Here is a 19,152-nt window from a genome sequence, read left to right as displayed (position 1 = left end):
TAGCTTTACCTTCATGGCCCAGTCTTCCGGATGAGCACCCCTGCATTTCAGAGAAAGTTAAACATCAGCTATTGAAGAAAAACAGGCTGGCACCCACTGGTCTCAGTGCTGACCCCTTCTCATCTCCCCCTTGCATAAATATCCCCGCACTCTGTCAAAGGGCAGGACAGTGGTCTTTCAGACATGAGTCTGCTGCCCTCGTCATTTGTCAACAAATTAAACCCCTCTACTTTCCCCAAACTCCGCCTCCCTTTGTTAGCTGAGGGAAACTGAGGAAGGTGTTTGGTAACAATGTTAACCTTAGTCCTGGGATGTTTATTATTCCCAGTGCAATTAGTTATACTCCTCTTGTTGCCCTTACCTCTGAAGCCTTCCTTAACTCTCCCAAGGTCCCCACCTGCACTGTCCTTGAGGCTGCCTAATTCTCCCTAACTTGCCCTCGGATTCATTTGGATCTTCCATTCCCTCTGCCAACCCTGGACTGCTATTCCAGGGCATGGTGTTCTCACCAGATAAAATCGCACTGGGCAGATGCCACCTCATTGTGCTAAGGGTGGATGTTGCAGCCGTCCCACGTCAGGTCTGAAGGAGCTTGGCCTTAGGCGGGTCCAGCCTGGACTCTCTGGGCAGTCAGAGCCTACTGGCAGCCATGGTGTGGGGAGCTGTCTTGGCCCCCCTTCCTGCCTAGCTGCTGTTTGCTGGTGACTCACCTCTGGTTCCCAGGAACGTTGTTATTTTTGTCCCCAGTGCTACTAAGATTGTGCCCAGATTCCCTGCAAATCAGCAATTAAGAAAGACAGGGGCCCCTGGTCAAAGCCTGTGAAAAAGTAGGGGGCCAGAGCTAGTATCCAGCGGACCCAGGACTGAACAGAGAAGGCCTCGGCTCCCCAGGAAATTGTGTGGCTGTGGAGGGAATGCTGCCCTTACCTGGGGGCTTTCTCTCTTCAGAGCAGCCCAGCCTCTGGAGGATTCCTGCATCCCAAATGCTGTAGCCCCCAGGGGGAGGCGGCAGGGAGGTGTTTCTATTGACTCCCTGTAGCTCAGCTCTAGCAAGGGCTGCCCCTGCCTTGCTCAGCTCACTGAGGTGACTGGGCAGGGACTGCGCTGGCATTGCCGGAGAGTGGGGCCAGCCCTCCAGGTTGAGCGGGAGCAGGTGAGGGTTCAGCTCCTGTAATCTGCTAGCCCCAGGCGGGTGCCGCCCCTCTGGGGGAGGAACGAGGTGCCTTGGAGCCAGATAGTGTGCCTCTTGCTGCTGATAAGGCCCCTTTGGGGTGCTCTGACTACAGCTGCCTGACCCCAGATGTCCTAGGCCCAGCAGAGGTGGCGGTGGCCGTGAGGTTCAGCCCCACCTGCTTCTACAGCGACCAGACGCTGACTGTTGGAGGGACCCTGACCATTGGAGGGACCCTGGTTGGGGACCGGCATGCCCTGGCCGATGGGCTTCTGCAAAGTGAGTTTTGGAGCAGAGGCTGGAGGGCTGGGGTGCTGGGTAAGGGAGGGAGCAGGCTAGGAGAGAGGCAAAGCTCTGTCTGTGTGGGTTCACCTAGGCCATGCACCCCAGGCTCTAGCTTCATAATAACATCAGCTCCCATTTGCTTTGTCCCTGAAAGTGGCAGGTGGCCTCTGCTTGACTCAATTAATCTAGTTCATATTTTTTACAGCCTGAGATTTGCTGTCAAATTGAGTTCCACCTACCTGGGTCTCTGAATTATGTTCTCTCAGTTTTAGGTGTTGGGAAAAATAATCTTTGGATTCTATTCCTTTGGTCTGTCTGTTGAGATTCTTGCAGGTTCCCTTTGACTCAACTGAGCAATGCATTTTACCACAGGCTGTGGTGGAGGGAGAGAAGGGCACCTGAGAGGTGGCTGCTGGGGTTGGGGGCTTGAGTCATCCCCATTTGAAGGGGGCTTGCTTGTTTTCTTCAAGACACAGAAGCCTGCCAGCTCATTGCCACACCTGGTTCTTGAAACTCTGAACTTGGGGTTTATGTTGCTAACTAATTAGAGGGAGACAAGTTTCTGAAAGAAGGTCAAAGAGCCTCAGTGTGGCTCTGGGACACAGGGTTGATGGATATTTTTAAAGTGATAATGGAGCGTTCTGGAGGATCCCCCACCCTCCCGTTCTCCCGGAGAGATAGGACATATCACTGTCTAGCAGCAGCGCGGCTGTGCTGTTTTTAAAGTGTCCTGCAATTGGGGTAAGTTTCTTGGTTTTGGTGATGGATTCAGAGCCTAGAACTGGACCCAGGCCACACGCTGGGAGGGAACCCGTGTAGACAGCATTCTCCACTTTTCAAGAAGTCACTGGAACTGAGAAAATGATACTGTGAATTCCTTTTTAGTGGTTTGGCATCTTCTCATTTGTCTTTCCTGGTGATTGATTTTTTTTTTTCCCCCCTCAGGAAGGGGGAAACCTGGGGACTCCCACTTTCAGTCTCACTAGCAGCACGGGTCTAGAATAAGTTCATCTGAGTCTTTTGCTTTCACCAGGCAGCTCTAGACCACTGGCTCACAGTGGGTCTTGGAGATCTGACCTTGGACTTCAGAGGGTCTCATGGGATAGAACAAGGTTTGTAGACCCAAATATAAGGCCTATGTTTTGCAGGAGTAAGGAATGGCTTTTCTTTTAAACAAAATGTTTAAAATTAACATGATTTCTTTCACCCACCAAATAGTCTTGGCGAGTCACTTTTTTCTTTGTCCTAGTTTCTTTATCTGAGTAACAGTTCTACTGTGAGGGTGAAGATGAAAATATTTGATAGGAAAACAAATGTTTTAATAAGTAGGACCCTATAAACTCACTTGGGCCTTGACTTAGGAAGTCAATTATAATTAACTATTTTTTATTGACGTAACATTGCTGTATAACATTACATTAGTTTCCAGAGTGTACCACCGAGAATCAACATGTGTATATACTGTGAAATATCATTAGAGTGTTTTTCAAAGGTAAAGGAGCTAAAAAATCTTTGTCCTTAGGGTCTGTTCAACGCTGACCAAACTTTCATTATGTCCCTCTTGTGGTGGGCCCTGCTGTAGGCATTGGGAATATAGCAGAGAACTACACTGACACGAACCCCCCATTATGGGGCTTACATTCCAGCACAGAAGGGAGACAGATGGAAAACAAAACCAATGAGTACTGGTTTATGGGAAGGAGGTGAGACACAGGGCAAGCCAGGAATTAGGCAGTTTTAGGGACACTGCAGGAGGGGACCTCGGAGAATTGAGGAAGGCTTCAGAGATAAGGGCAGCAAGAGGAGTGTAACTAATTCCACCTAGAAAAACAAACATCCCAGGACCAAGGACAACATTGTTAACGCTGGCCTTGGTTTCCTTCAGGTGATAAAGGGAGGCAGAGATTGGAGAAATAGAGAATGGTTTAATTTATGGACACATTAGAAGGGCAGCTGTTTAACTTCAATGCAGGGATGCCCATCCAGAGGACTGGGCCATGAAGATAAAAATGCAACAAATGGGAAAAGACAGACCTGCTAGATAAGGAATGTGAAGATGCCCCACTCAGTAGCAAATTAAGTGAAACAGCCGAGAACTAACCAATCACAAAGAGACTGGTGGAGCTTTAGACTAATGAGGGAAAGAAGGTCTATATTCCCTGAGACACGACTCCACTTTGGCTTCCTTGCCCCTCCCAGGCCTGGTTCCCTGGCCTGGGAGTCCCACTTTATTTCTGTTCTTTTTCTCCTCAATAAACTTTTTCTTTCTCTAAACAAACCTGCCTCTTCTCGCTTGCTCGCCTGAGCATCTGCGAAGTTCCTGCTCTGGCTTCGTGAGACACCAACCCGTGGGGGTCTAGTGGCTGGGGCTCAGCGCTGCCCTGCAGCCTGGGATCTGTTCCTGGCTGGGAGACTAGGCCTGACAATTCCGGTATCAGAGGGAAAGCAGCCAGGGAATAGGAAGTGGGTGCTCAGAGAGCCTCCATAGGGTTTGCTTTGCTGTGGTGTTTCAGAATTAGATTCCAGGTGTCCCTTAGTAAGGATTATAATTTGATGTCAAGAGTCTGGAATATTAAACTTTGTTGAGGATTGGAAGCTACAGATTTCTTAGTTACATCATCACTATTGAGATGGACTTCTTTTAGAATCCAACAGAGTTTGGGGTGTGTGTATTTGCTGTCTGTTTCAGACTCATGCTGTTGGGTTGGAGGCTTTTCTTTCTGGCCGGTCCCGATGGTTGGATGACCCTTTCATCTCTGCTCTTTGGGTTGTCAGGATTTCTTATGTCAAAATGCTGATGATTTTTTAAATTATAATTTATGTAAGATGGCTATTTAAATGTGTTATGGGCAATAACAAACATAATCATCTTGGTTGGCAGCATTTGTAAAGATAAAGGATATCATTTTTCATACTTATCAAACAAAACTATTGGGCAAAGACTTAAAGAAGGCGAGGGAGTGAGCCAGGCTTGACTGTGGAGAAAGAAATGGAGGAAGTAGCATATGCAAAGGCCCTGAGGCAAGCATGTGTTGTGGGAAGAACCTGGAGGTGAGGCTGGTGCAGGTCAGAGAAATGGCAGGAGGAGAGACTGGGGAGGCAGGGTGCAGTATGCAGAGGGTCTGGTACACAATTGTAAGGACATTACTTTTACCCTGAGCAAGACAAGACGTATTAGACAGCCTTGAAGTTCAACAGACAGGTGGTGTGATTTGACTTATACCTCTATTTGTATTTTATACCCTAACGCCTTTGAAACCAAACTTTCAGAACCACCTACTGAAGTGTGACCTCTGTGTTCCCAGCCTTTTTCTTCTTTGGGATACACGGGCTGGTTGTTGACATAGTTACACACGATATATTTCACAGCCACAGCCATACCAGGTATTAATAGTCCCTTTCTCCCTTACATTCTCCAATTGAAGGAGAAAATAGTGTCACAGGTGCTCTTAAAAAAAATCACCATGGGTAAAATGAAAAAGGAAACAGAAGCCACTCTAGAATCACAATTTTATGCAGTAACAATAATTTGCAATGGTAACTGCTGCTGATCCTGGTTTCTTTGGGACCTCAGCATGGAGGAGAATAGCCTGTGATTCTGAAACAGTAGTGGTCAAGAAAACTTATCAGGTTGAAGCATGTGAAAGCAGAGTTGCCACAAAGGGGAACCTTGAATTTGCTCTAAGTTTTAAAAAGTGGTGATAGTCTATCGAGAGGTGGTCTTTCCCCCTAGACCCTTCCTTTACACATGACCTGGGTGATTGTTTAGAAAGACAAATCTCCCTGGGCCTTCCCTGCTTTAAATCTTCCATGGCTTTGCCCCCTCCCCTATTTTTCCTAACCCTCATCCTACTCCTTGCTCCTATGAGAATTGCTTCAGGCCCACCGAACACCTGTCATTCCTTCAACAGTCTTCCCTTGGAAATTCTTATCTTTGTTCCATGTGAGGGGTCTGTACCCTGGTGGTATATGTATACTCAGAGCCAGTCACATAGTAGGTGCTCATTAAATATTGGTTTGCATTCATGAGTGAACCACAAATTCCTTGCGGCTTCTCCTAACTGGTTACTACCCATGAGAACCCTGAAGTTGAAAATCATTGCTCTAGCAATGTGCGTTTGACTTTCCAGATACTCTGCTCTTGGGATATATATTTTTTTGAAATCCACAAAGTAGTTTCTCTTCCTCTGAACTCTGCTTCCACTGTACTGGAACTACTCAAAGTTCCCTCTCGTTTTCTCCACCTTACCCATATTTACAGAAATGTCATCTCCCACAAGCTGGGGGTGGGAGGAGGGCAGCAGCCCCACTGACTCATCTTGAGTCACTTCCCTGATTTCCCCCCAGCATCCACCAAGGTTTTGAACATGGGACTGAAAAACTGTATTTGTTAAATGAAGTAATTTAAACCAGTGAGTGAGTCTGAGCTTTTGCTTCTCCTTCATCTGCCCAAGTTGTGAACATTGACTGAGTGTTGGGAATATGCTGGGTTGTTTGTTTGGAAAATAAATCTCCAAGCAGCCCCTGTGCAGGGCACAGCCTAGTGCCCCGGCTGGCTGAGCATCCAGGTGCCCCTGACATGCCAGTCTGGTTGCAGCCTGGTGTGAACCTGCTCGGGGCAGGTTCTGAGTTTGTCATCATTTTTGGACAGGCGGTGACAACCAATTAGAGATCTGGTGAGAAATAGAATTGTTTTCTCCCTGCCTCCCTCTCACCCTTGACCACTGCCGTCCCCCTGCTGTGTACTCTCCAGTAGAGACTGATTTATCTCCTGAATTTTGCTGCGAGGGAGGCCCAGGCGGCACCACAGGAAGGAAGCACATTAGGGAGCAAGCCAGTCCTCTGCTAATGGGCCTGACCAAGCAGCTGCTGAAATCTATTAGCCTGGGTAAAAAGAGGCAGGGGATGAAGACAAGGCCTGTTGCTTGAAGGAAAGACTTGCTATGGATCAATTAGCAAGACAACAACAAGCAAACATTCCCTAGCCTTGACCCCTTCTCTCTCCAGGGCTGGAAAGTCTGTCCCCTCCCGAGAAAGCTGCAGGGTCAGTGTCATAGGAGACAGAGATGGCAGTGGAAAGCCTGTCTGGCCCTTTGCTAGACAATGTTGGTCAGAAAACTGCTCTGTCCTTTCCAGCAGGAGACTGTAAAGTGATATTTTGTAAGAAAAAACACCTGGTTTCAATTCCCTTCAGAAAGCAAGTGCCTATAAAAATTGAAAAGCTGGGTTTGGTTCAGCTCTTTTTGTTCCCTAACAGCCCAGCCATTGATCAAGGGTAATGATGATTTACAAACAATGGAAGAGAGTCTAGCTATTCTGAAACCGATTTGGGCCCCACTCCCTTTCCCGCCTGTTCTCTCGCTCTGCAACCTCTCATCCTGGTAGGGAGAGGTGGGGTCAAGGAACGTATCTACAGATTTATTTTCTGCAAAGAGAAGGAATGGCTAAGGATGTATTATCTGTTGAATCCCACAGGGACTAATGTTTCTGTCTGCATGGTGTGATTTGAGGGTGCCAGCAGAACTCCTCGTCCCCAGTACCTTCACCACCACTCTTTGCCATAAACCCTGAAATCCCTCCATTAGAGATTACTCCTTAGGCGCTTAAAAGTGTGTTGATAGCTGAAAGTCTTTTACTGACCACATGCACTTAGACTTTTAAAACAAACCTTGAACCATACAGATATGAGGAACTAATTTTTGTCTTTGCGGGACGGGTTAGGGGTTGGGCAAAAGCAAGCAGTGGAATTTAGGGCAGGTCCATGGTAAGGAGGAATGGACCGAGGGTGAGGTGTTGGTCGAGTGAAGATGAGGGAAAAGCTTACTCCCTTGCTGAGGAAAGTGACTGGACCTGAGTTTCCTTCCTAGATACTGGTGCATCTTGAAATTGGGTTCCAGGCAACCTGCCTCTCACAGTGCAATTTGATGAGTGAGGTTGGAATTAAAGTAAAAATACAGCCTACTCAGGCTCCGAACACCCTTCTCCGGCACATGGCATCCTGGTGGCCATGGCATCAGCTCAGGAGGTGGCGGGGCTTCTTGGTCCCAGTGCCTATTTAAACCAACCTTGCTCTCTACTATACTGCTTGAAATGCTGTGGGAGGAATGGAGTGATGTTGTTTTATGGTGTACCAAGCATAGCCCTTTCTTTAGGTGCTTTGTCTTTATGTGGTATTAGAATCCACCTGAGAGGCGTCTATCATTCCTCACTTTCCAGCTGTGGAAGCAGAGGCTATTTTAACCAACTGGCCCAAATCCCACAATTATTTCCCAACCCCTGTTTGTGTCCAACAGGCCACAGTCAGATGCTCTCAGGTGTGTCTCTTCCACACCTCACAAATAGGGGGCCCTGAAATCATTTTATATGACTGTGTCTCCATCAGTCAGAGCCCCCAAAGCCCAAAATCTGTGGTATAGGCAGACTTGCCCAAGCACTTCTAAGGGCTGACCATCTTTTGGCAGTGTCCCTACCTGTGGGCTCTGCAGGCAAAGCCCCTGGTGTGAAGCCCTGCTCAGCCACTTTCTTTCTTTCTTTTAAAAAAAAAATTATTTATTCATGCGTATAAGAAGTGGGGTGTAAGCCAGAGGTGTGGGGGTGGGGGCGTGAGAGAATTTACCAGAGAGAGTGGGGAGCAGAACAGGCAGATCTACTGAAATACACTGCTGAGGGGAGCAGTGGGCGAGGCAGGAGACGTCTGCTGCGCCATGTGGGTTGCTTCCTGGCTGGCCGGGGATCAAACTCGTGCTGTGGCTGGCAATAGCTTGACAGCACTGTCTTTAACCCCTGTGCCACCAGGGAGCCCTCTGCTCTGCCACTTTCTAGATGGTGCTGTGGACCAGCTCTCACCCCTCTGTGTGCCTCTCTTTTCTCATCTGTAAACTGGAGCCAGTAGTGGTTGTCCTGGAGTCCTTGTGAAGAGTACATGAGACTGGAGCCCCAGAGCAGGAAATGTTGGCTATTACAATGTTTTGGGACTCACACATTCGTCTCTGGATCATTTACATTCTAAGAACTTTGGAAATTAAGAAAAAAAATCTTCCTACCTTCACCATTCATTCAATTTACTTTTTTGATGAGGAAGCAAGAATAAATAATCCTCTGGAAATGGTGAGAGCTCTATCAGTGGTAGGAGAGAACACATAGGCAGCAGCAAGAGGAGAGAACTAGTTCTACTTGTCAAGAGGATGAGGGGGTTTGTCAGGAAAGCTTCGCACAGGGAAAGAATGGGCCTTGAAGAGTGAGGAGTATTTCACAAGGTAGGGATTGGGAAGGCCCTGGAGGCAGAAAGCATGACCCAAGGTTGGAAAGTGGAGAAGAACCTCATGTGCCTGGACAAGGTGCTTGACCAGGGAGAGGAAGATGACAAGGTAGCTAGACTGTGAATTTCTGAATGTCAGTCTGAGGCTTTGGACTTTATTCTACAGCAATGGGTTTTTTTTTTTTTTTTTAAAGGTCTTATTTAGTTATTTATTTATTTATTCATACAAGCACTGGGTACAGTCAGAAGCACGGGAGGGTGAGAGAATTTACCAGAGACAGAGCTGGGAGCAGAGCAGGCAGAAGGACCGAAGTACACTGCTGAGGGGAGCAGCGGGCGGCAGGAGAGGTCCGCGTGCCATGTGGGACCCTCCTCCTGTGGCCGGGGAGCAGCCGGGGATCGAACCGGCGCTGCAGAGGCTGCGGGCAGCTTCGCAACCCAGCGCTCAACTGCTGTGCCACCAGGGAGGCCCAGCAATGGGTTTTAAGTATACAAATGTCATAGTCCGAGAGTTACTCTGGCAGGAGGGAGGAAGAGGATTATAGGAATGGCAGGGAAAATATTGTAGCTCAACAGGCAAGAATCAAGGGGTTCTTAGTTAAGGGGAATGTTTGACAGGGAACGTTATTGAGTGACTGCTGTGTACTAGCCACCATGCCAGCAGCCGCATGGAAAACCATATTACACACGTGTGTTGCTGATGAGGAAACAGTCCTAGTGCAGTCAGGAAGAGCCAGTAAATAGACTGTTGTTGTTTTTTGTTGTTGTTGAGGGGGGAAGGTTGGTAATCCACAGGCTGCTCATAAGGATGTCCCTGGGGTCTGGTCTTCCGCTTGTAGTCCCAGTAACTTGATTTTGTGGCACAGCGAAGGATAGCATTTTGGTACTGACTAATGCTATTTCAACTGACAGGAACCTGATGTTGGCATTGGTCTGCCGACTTGACAATGAGGGACACAACTTCTCTGTTACTCTGGTTTCTTCGGCCTCTTGTTCCCATGTGTTCTCTGGTCAGTGAATCCCATCCTCCTCAGAAAATCGAAATGGCAAGTCAGTTGTAACAGTGTCCTGGTACGCGTGCAATCAGAGACACAGGGAAACAGGCTTGAAGAATATGTCATCAAGACTGCTTGATGAACCATCCACGCCCAACCATCGAGAGCGTCGCATTTGTTACAAACTGCTGATTGAACAACATAGGAATAGAAAATGAGTCTCATGCTGTGTCAACACCAATCCGATTGGGAGCAGCTGCCAGGGATGCTGTGTTGAGCAAGATTCTGAAGCCACTTTTAGGCTTTGAGGCAAGAGTGTGGGGTCAATTAGCAGCCTCTGCTAGGGTAGGGGAGGTCGGGGAGGTTGGGCGTGTTAGTGGGGGGTTGTGGTAGGGATTTCTGCGCTGTTGCTGTTTTCCTTCTTCAACTGAGTCCAAATCGGATGAGGCATGTTCTGATTCCTCTTTATTTTATTTCACTCTTTCGAGAAGGCTCTGAAGCTAACTCATGTTGTGCATTAGGTGTTGATTTTTGCTGGTCACCTCTCAGAAGGTAATATTATATTGTATATTTCTTTTTTTTAAGATTTATTTATTTTATTTATACAAGCACTGGGTACAGTCAGAAGCGCGGGAGGGTGAGAGAATTCACCAAAGCCAGAGCGGGGAGTAGAACAGGCAGACTGATGAAGTACACTGCTGAGGGGAGCAGCGGGCGCGGCAGGAGAGGTCTGCATGCCATGTGGGACCCTCGCCGGCGCCTGGGGATCGAACTGACGCTGCAGAGGCTGCAGGCAGCTTCGCAGCCCAGCACTCAACAGCTGTGCCACCAGGGAAGGCCCCTATATTGTGTATTTCAAGTTCTTTTTCTCTCCTAGCTACCACTATTGGGTACTGGGGGACTTAAAATGCAGGTCAGAGACAAAGAAATAGCATTGGGCCTATGTTCAGACACAGGCCCACATGAACACAGAACCCAGCTCCTCCCCACCCCCACCCCATGGAAGCAATGGCAGCGGAGGGCTTTGTGTTACCAAGTGTGTATGAATTGCCATTTAACATCACCTGTTAGTGTGGAGCTTCCCACCCGCCATATTCATCACAGCATGATTCACAACAGCTAAGAGCTGGACACAACCTAAGTGCCCATTTGCAGATGATTGGATAAAGATGATGTGGTATATGTACACATGGACTACTACTGAGCTATTAAAAAAAATGAAATCTTGCTGTTTGCAATAACATGGATGGACCTCATGGGTATTATGCTGAAATAAACCAGATGGATAAATACCATATGATTTTGCTCATGTATGGTAAAGAAACAAAACTCATGAACTAAATAAAGCAAAAACAAAATTTTAGGCTAATAGAACAAGGGAGTGGTTTACAGATGGGAAGGAGGAAATAGGATGTGTAAATCGGGTAAAAGGGGTCAACTGTATGGTGATGGATGGAAACTCAAATTCTGGTGATGAACTTAATGTAGTATAAACAGATGTAGATTTAAAAATCTGTGCACCTGAAACCTATATAATGTTTTAAATCAATATTACTTCAATAAGAAAGAGAAAGGGGAAAAGAAAGAATGGAGCTCTCCAACCTAGCTTCTCCATGGTTTGGATAGAGTCATCAATAAACTATGACCACTGGCCATTAGGTGGGGCCTACCCCTGCACCCCATCTCTCTGTGCTAGTCTAAATGCTGCCCAGCCTTTGGCCAGAGAAGGTTCCTGCTACTGTCCTTTCCAGCTGTGAGAGTCCCCATCCTCTAGGCCTCTTAAGGCCAATGCTATCACCTGGCACTTGATCCTGCTCAGTGCTGGGATACTTTTGGTGCTAAATAAATACTTGCGGAGTCAAAAATCAGTGTGTGTGTGTGTGTGTGTGTGTGTGTTTGCATTGGATGATTGATTACATGGAACTCTTTCCACCACTCCTTCTTACAGAACCCCTTAGCGTAGCAGTCTGTTATTAGAATTGCAGTCTTAGATTTGGTTAAAAAGCATTTGCAGATTGAGTGATGAACTGACAAGTTGGGAGATTTGGCTTTTCAGCCGCCATATAAACTGTCTTCTGGGGCTTTGAAGAATCATTTAATTTTGAATGTCCTTGTTTCTCCATCTGAAAAATACAGATAATAGCCCTTGGCACTGACAACCACACAGGAGTTTGGTGTCATGTGTAGGTTATTCTGAATGTCTCAGGCACAAAGAGATGTTTAAATAGACACTCCAGAATGAGGGTAACTGTACCGTCCTTGCTCTCTACCTCTCTATCCACTTACAACATGGCCATTAGAATTATGCCTCTTTTTTTTTTTTTAATAAAGGGGATATATTTGCAGCAAGGAGTGCATGGGGCAGTCATAAGTTGTTGATCGATGGGTCTTTGCTTCTGTTGTTCATATCTAATTTTGTTGTGTAACAATAAAGATATGCCCTGTTTGACATTGCTGAAAACTGGACGGGGGAGTTTGTCTTCAGGAAGTTCAGGGCTTCTCCTCTTTGCCCTATTTTAGGGCCAAGCGGCCACATTCATGGCTGCCTGTAGCCTCCTTCTCATCCTGTCATTCATACATGGAGGCCTTCCTAGCTTCCTTCTCCCCAGCATGGCTTGCCCTCATGCACTTCTTTTCCTTCAGAGTCTTACTCCAGAGCATTTTCCAAACTGGCCAGTAATCCTGGGTGCCTGAGATGGGAAACATCCTGGGGTCTGCAGCTATAAAGCAGCCCATGGGGACTGCTCTTAAAGCACTTTGAGCCTGGAAGGGGAGGGGAGGTGTGGGCATCAACTGTATAACTCCAGAGTAAAAAGGAATCTTCCACTCAGAGTAAAATGCTTGGCAAGTTCAGAAGAGAGAGAATATTGCAAGCAGAGGAAATCAAGACACTTTCTGAGTACTTCCAAGTTGGCTGCGGAGGACAGTTGAAAATGGAGGCAGAAGGGGGAGATGGAGGGCTCCCCAGAGGGAGAGAACAGCATAAGGAAAGGCCCTGGGTGGCCACTGAGTTTGCAGATTGACTCAGGCCAGAGAGAAAGAGTGGTAGGAGAGGCTGAAAATTATCTCGGAAGTGGGCCCAGAACATGTTGCTTGGGAATAAGCTGCTGGGGCGTCCAAGGGACCAGGAAAACAGTGAGAGCAGTGGAAGGTCTTGCAGAAGCTGACTGTTGCCCCAGTGTGTAAAGCTGATGAGAGAGAGCCTGGAGGTGGAGGAGATTCAGAGGTGACTGCTGAGTGGTCCAGCTGGGAAGTAGCGAGGCCCCAATTGCAGGTGTCAGTGTTAAAATGGAAAGCAGTGGATTGATGTGAGTGAAACACCAGAAAAGGAAACCGTGGCTGATATTTCCTGAGTCCGGGCCCAGATCCTGTTCTGTTCACTTTATTTATTCCCTGTGGTGGCCTGTGAGGTCACTGCATATTACATTAAAGGAAACCGAGGCACAGGGGAATTAATTAACTTAAGGCCACAAAGCTAGCGAGAAGTGGAAGCAGGCTAAGAACGCTGACCCCGGGGCCGAGCTTCCTATCGAGAGCCTTGTTCTGCTCTCCCACGAGTGGTGGGAGCAGGAGACTCAGGAGGAGAAGTAGGGGTTGGCAAGGGTAGGCGGGAAGTTGAGGGGGCAGGTTGGGGTTGGTGGTGAGGGCTGGGGGTTGGGCCTCCTCCCCATCATGTGATGGCATTTCTCACAGAGCTCTCAGGAGCCCACTCACCAAATGCTGTGCTCTGGGGCCTGCTGTACTTGGCCCCACCAGCCTGTTTTGGAGCCTTGGCCCTGCCCATCCCTTCAATAAAGCCGTTGGACCCGCCGTGTGCAGGGCTCTGCCATCCCAGAGTCAAGCCACCTCAGTACGTGTGTACGTATTTGAGCTCAAAAAACATGCTTGGCAGGAGGTATACTTAATTTGCAAAAGCTCCACCATGGGGCTCCTTGAAGAAGCGAGCTTCCCAGGTGGCATAGGAAAATTATTATATATAAAAACTTTCATGGAAGCCTAAAGAAAAATCTTTAACTGAATAGATAGATGCACTGCACATCTGAAAGTATCTAAAAAGGTTTCCCATTTTCTCCTTGCTGTTCATATTTGTCAGCGAATTTAATGACAAACATCAATCATCTAAAAAAGAAAATCTGTGTGGTGAGTGATAGCACTGGCTCTTACTGAAGAGAAGGAAATGTAAAATCTGAAAGTTCACGTGGACAGGACGGGAGAGATATGGAATTGATTTATTACATTCCAAAAAGATGTTTTACGAAGGAATTCACTAAGCACAGTGAACTAGTGCATTAAAATGCTTGGTTTCATGTTATTAGTTGCTGGGTGGTGGGGTGGGGGTTGGTGGGTGAGAGTGGAGCTGAGAATATGTTATAAGGGGTAACTAGCTATCAATTCCACTAGAGTGCTTTCCGGAAATGTGTTGCGTAGGGGAAATAAGGAGCTTTAGAGTCCAACACCTCTGGGGCCCCCTGACTTAAACACCACTAACCTGGTTTTCCCCAGGACCGCTCAGAGCTTTCACATGCTCCCCTGATTTATGACTCTCTAAGGATAAAGTTTTCATTTTCCATATTTTCTTGTCCAGTGTGCCCTTGAGGGAAGAGTGGGTGACGTTGCTCGGGACTGGGGTTGCTGTGAGCACATTCTGGGAAATGTGATTTTCAAGTGCTCACTTTAGGAGAGACTGAACAATTGGCAGGAAACCATTAAGGTAAAGGGTCTGTAACCAGGGCTGGAGAAACTTTGATTTCTTTTCTTTTTTCTTTTTTATATAACCATCGAAATCATTTGTGCTTTTTTGGGGGGAGGGGGTGTAGAATTTTATTAATTTTTAAAAATTTTTTTACATCATTGTTCAATATTTGCTTCCCTCACCCCCTCAGGTGTCGTCCCCATAGAGTTTCCGTCCCCAATGCACCTGTGCACCCTCATCTCAGTCCCCTGTGCTCCTCCCTCCCTCCCTCTGCTCCCTCTCCCTCCTCCTCCCCTGCAGTATGTCTCTGATTTATAATTGTCTGTTTTTGCTTTGTTGTGTTTTGTACTGTTATTATTTTTTTACACTGGTGTCTTATTTGGTTCCCTTATATTCGTGCTATGAGTGAAACCATCCGATATTTTTCTTTTTCCTTCTGGCTTATTTCACTGAGCATAATTCCTTCTAGCTCCATGGGAGAAACTTTGAAAGAAAAAAGACCTCCCTGGTGGTGCAAGGGGTTAAATCTCAGCGCTATCAAGTTATCGCCCCCCCCCCCCACTGTGGCACAAGTTCAATCCCCAGCCAGGGAGTTGACCCACACAGCCTGTCTACCCCCCTGCTCCCCTCAGCAGTGTACTTCAGTCAATCTGCTTGTTCTGCTCTCCACTCTGGTGAATCCTCTTAATATCCACACACCCCACCCCCGCACCTCTAGCCTACACCTCAGTTCTTGTATGCATAAAATAAATCTTTTGAAAAAAAGAAAAAATTAAAGAGACTGAATTTTCCCTAATGGTCACCAAGGTCAGGACCAAGTAGAGGTCATAGGAAAGCAGATTCTTTTTTTTCTTTTTTTTAAAAAAAGATTTATTTATTCATGCATACAAGAGCTGGGTACAGGCCAGAGGTGTAGGGGGTGAGAGGATTCACCAGAGACAGAGTGGGGAACAGAACAGGCAGACTGACTGAAACACACTGCGGAGGGGAGCAGCGGGCGAGTCAGGAGAGGTCTGCTGCGCCATGTGGGTTGCTCCCTGGCCAGCCGGGGATCAAACTTTTGCTGCAGAGTCTGCAGACAGCTTCATAGGTTGTGTCTTAACCCTTTGTGTTTTAACCCCTTGCGCCACCAGGAAGGCCCAGGAAAGCAGATTCTGATTTCATATGAGAAAGAATTTTCCAGCAATTTGAATTCTTTAAAGAGCATAGCATTTGATCAGAGGCCTGTCCAGAATTTCCAAGGAAGGATAGTTGCATGAACCAGGAGTAGGATTTAGGTGATTTGCAAATGAGGAGTTTGGGTGATGTGATCATGAGCTACACAGCTCAAGGAGGAAATGGGCTTGTGTGACACAAACTGCATGTGTGCCTTCCTTCTGGTGTACGGGTTACTTTGCTAAGAGTTGACTTACCTAAGCATCACCTGATTCCTTTGTCCTCCTGGGACTGTGGGGCCTTGCTGGCTTGTGTGGCTGGTTTAACAGTTCTCTGTGGAAATTAAAAAATCATCCAATCAGGGGAACTGGATAAGCAAAGGAATCTTTTCCGGTGTGGATATTTTAGGAATGCCTGTACCATTTAGTGTATGCAGTAGTTAGAGATCTTGGTCTGTAATGATCAAGTCAACGAAATCCTTGAAAATTTATAAGCTAAATAGTATGCAAATCTTTCATCTAATTTGAAATCCAGATTTGCATCTTGTTTACTGAGATTTGAGTAGGTGATTCGAGAGGCCCTAACTCCAAATGTGCCAGATTACAGAAAAAAATAATTTATATGACGTACTGAATCTTGGTTCAGATAAAATGTTAAAAGTTTGATTTACCAAGAACCTGAGACCCCCCGAGATAGTTCTGGGCATCAGGAAATACCTGGGAAGTGGTGGCGGAGGGGAGAACTTATGGATATTCAATAACAGGCTGTAGGATGCAGAACTGATGGCCCAGTATTATGCTCCCAAAGGGGAAGAGGACCTCCTCTTGTGGAGGTAGAAACTGGGGAGCAGAATGATTAGGTGAGTTGCTTGCAGTCACTCGCTAGTCAGTGGCAAGCAGATAAAGGGGGAGATGTGGACAGTGATACTAAGAGGCCTTCAGGATGGCAGCTCTGCTCTCCCAGTTTGAAGTGCCCATCTAGGGGATGGCTGGCACATCTTTCCCCAACACAGATGGGCTTCTCCACAACATGCTCAGTTTCTTTTTGGCCCTGCATCTTGGCCTTGAGAGTTTGCCTATTTTCTGTAACAGCTGTTGATGGAATATTCCTTCTTCTGTTGGTGGCCCTATAGCAGGCTAGACTTTCCCAGAGCTGGGCTGAGCTGGGGTAAGAGTACATGGCAGGCAGGTCACCTTGCTGAAGGGTTCCTGGGCCTCTTAGGCTGGGGCCAGGTGGGAACAAGTTGGGGTTGGCAAATAAACAGTCTATTCTCTCTAAATCAAGGGCTCGGTAGTTGCTGAGCTCCTGTTTTATACCAAACCATTTAAAATCCTAGTGATTTAAATCTTTGGGTTTACTTAGCTCTATTGCTAATTTGGCTCAAGTTGTTTCTGGATGCTCTGTCCTTGGCCTTAATTGAGATGAGGCCAGCCACCCAGGCCCAAGCCCATGTGCCGCAAGCAAGAGTAGCAAACTCTTAAATCCCTTGGCCCTACTGTTTCCTTTCACCTCCACAACTTATTCTCATCTCCCTAATTGTGGACTCTGGCAATGGACCTGAACTTGACATCTCCAGCCCCTCTTGGCCCCGATACCTGTCCTCCCCTCCTCCAACCTTGCTTTCCTTGCTCTACTGCTTCATGTCTCCTGTCCTGAGTGCAGTCCAGGCCCCTACATCTGGGCCTTTCCAGCTGCACTCAGCCTGCCAATGCTCCCACTTTTGTTGGGACTGGGATAGGTTGTATTTTCTTCATCTGCAGAAGGCAGAGTGTGTGTGAGGAGGAGATGAGAAGGGGGCAGAGGAGGTGGGAAATATGAGATTAAGCTTGGGTACTGGGGCCCAGCAAGTCTGGGAGGCCGGGTCCTGCTAAGTCCTCCCTGCTTGTGGCCTTGTGGTGCCAAAGTGAGGCATCTGCTGGGCAGGTGGGTTCTGTGGTGCCTGCCAAGGGGTCCCTTGGTCTTACTGGCTGTGTCCTTCCTTAGGGAAGGGCTGCTGGCCAGGGATTGTGGCATGGGTATGAGTTCCCTGCAAAGTCTGCAGACTATCTAGGGGACTGCAGGGGACTTCAGGGTGGTGGAGGGGGTGGGGGTGGGGCGATCAAGGGGACAAGGAGATCCGGCACAAATCTTCAGATGAATCCTCTCCCGTCACCAAAAAGGCCTCAACTGGTTTTCATTCTTCTGTCGAGCTTCCAAATGGAATCCCCAGTTAAAACAGAAAGTGGCGATTTTCTGCTCCCCCGCCCCCCCCCAGAGGGAGATTTCCCACAAATGCAGAAGCATAACTCAGAGACACTGTCTTTAACACTTCTGGCTAGGGATTTCACCAGTTTTCTAGTGAGGCGAGATTAGAAGTTAAATGCCAAAACTACTTTTTTTTTGGATGTGTGGTATACTCTCTCACCACCCTCAACTGCCTGTACTCTCTAAGTATCTGGCTAGTAAACTATAGCACATTTGCCTACAGAAAAGGCAGGGAATCTAGCAGTCCTGTTACAGGGCAGGGAGAGGGGCAGCCCAAACCCCGCAAACCTGCCTATGCTAAATGGGTTCTGCCATCCGCCGCATCTACACAAAACATAGGAGACTTTAATGGGAAGGAACTTTAATAAAACTAGGAAACAAGACAGGAAAGGCAAAGAATCTAGTTTCTAAATGAAGCACCCAAAGTTACCCGTCCCCTCGTGGGTAAAAGTCCATCCAAATGGGATTGGCCCAGATCAAGGCCCCAAAGCCTGCCACAAGTCTAAAGCATCTTCCAGTGGGGACCCACAGAAAAGGGTCAGAAACAACCAGACAAGTCTGGGAGGAAAAGAGCAAAATCAAAATCAAGATGAAAGCTGCCATTGTCACCTCCCCACAGGTCTCACCCACATCTGTGTCACCCAGTCCACAACCAAATGACAAAGTGCAGTTTCTTCACGTGTCTCTAGGCTCCATGCGCCTCCTCCGGGTCTCCTTCTGGCTCCATCCTGCTTCCTTCCTCAGTTTCCTCTTTAGTTTCTCCTCTCCCTGCTCAGCTCCACCCTCCACTTGGGTGGGGCAGGGAACCTGGAACCTCCCCCTTTCCTGGGGACCACCCTGTTACAGTCCCTTGCTCTTACCATAGCTCTGCAGCCCAGCCCCCAGCCCTGGGTCTAACCCCTCGGACCTTCTGTTTGTCTGTGTCTGAAGTTGCCCTGTCAGTGATGATGATGACACAAACACCCACAATGCACACATGTGTGCACACACCTACACACACATGTGTACATACATGCACATATGTATTCACATACATATACATGGATGCATATTCCCTCAAAGTGACTTAGGCAAATACTGGCGCCACCCAGGCCTCAGACACCAGGAAAACCATTACCCTGAGAAGCATCAACTCACTGGTGGGGAGAATCTAGTAAAGAGGAGTCCCTTGTCTCCCCTCCCCTGATGTGGGGTGTAGGAGGATGTCTCATTCCCAGGGAGGAGAGGAGAATAAGCTGATTGTTATAATAGTGAGTCACTCAGGTTAACTCAACAAACTCCTACAGGCAGTTGAAAAACGTTAATGCTATTTATGAATTCAATCAGAGTCCTAGAGGAAATAATTGAAAGT

General features: G+C 47.4%; 1 protein-coding gene across 2 annotated transcripts in view; it reads left to right on the top strand.

Annotated features, from left to right (window-relative positions):
- ANK1 (ankyrin 1) overlaps positions 1 to 19,152 on the top strand; it is a 213,238-nt gene that overhangs the window by 80,057 nt on the left and 114,029 nt on the right. The window contains exon 1 of one of the 2 annotated variants that reach the window (XM_037526135.2): positions 1,302 to 1,450. The exons of the other annotated variant lie outside the window; for it this stretch is intronic. Within the exon in view, the coding sequence (XP_037382032.1) occupies positions 1,424 to 1,450 (27 nt within the window). The 5' untranslated portion in view covers positions 1,302 to 1,423. Of the gene's footprint in view, positions 1 to 1,301; positions 1,451 to 19,152 lie in introns of those variants that run through there. 2 annotated transcript variants of the gene reach the window in all.

The sequence above is a fragment of the Talpa occidentalis genome, unplaced genomic scaffold, assembly GCF_014898055.3.
Source record: "Talpa occidentalis isolate TD23 unplaced genomic scaffold, MPIMG_talOcc4v2.1 talOcc4.4, whole genome shotgun sequence".
NCBI lineage: Eukaryota > Metazoa > Chordata > Mammalia > Eulipotyphla > Talpidae > Talpa > Talpa occidentalis.
This window is presented reverse-complemented; position numbering and strand designations above follow the sequence as displayed.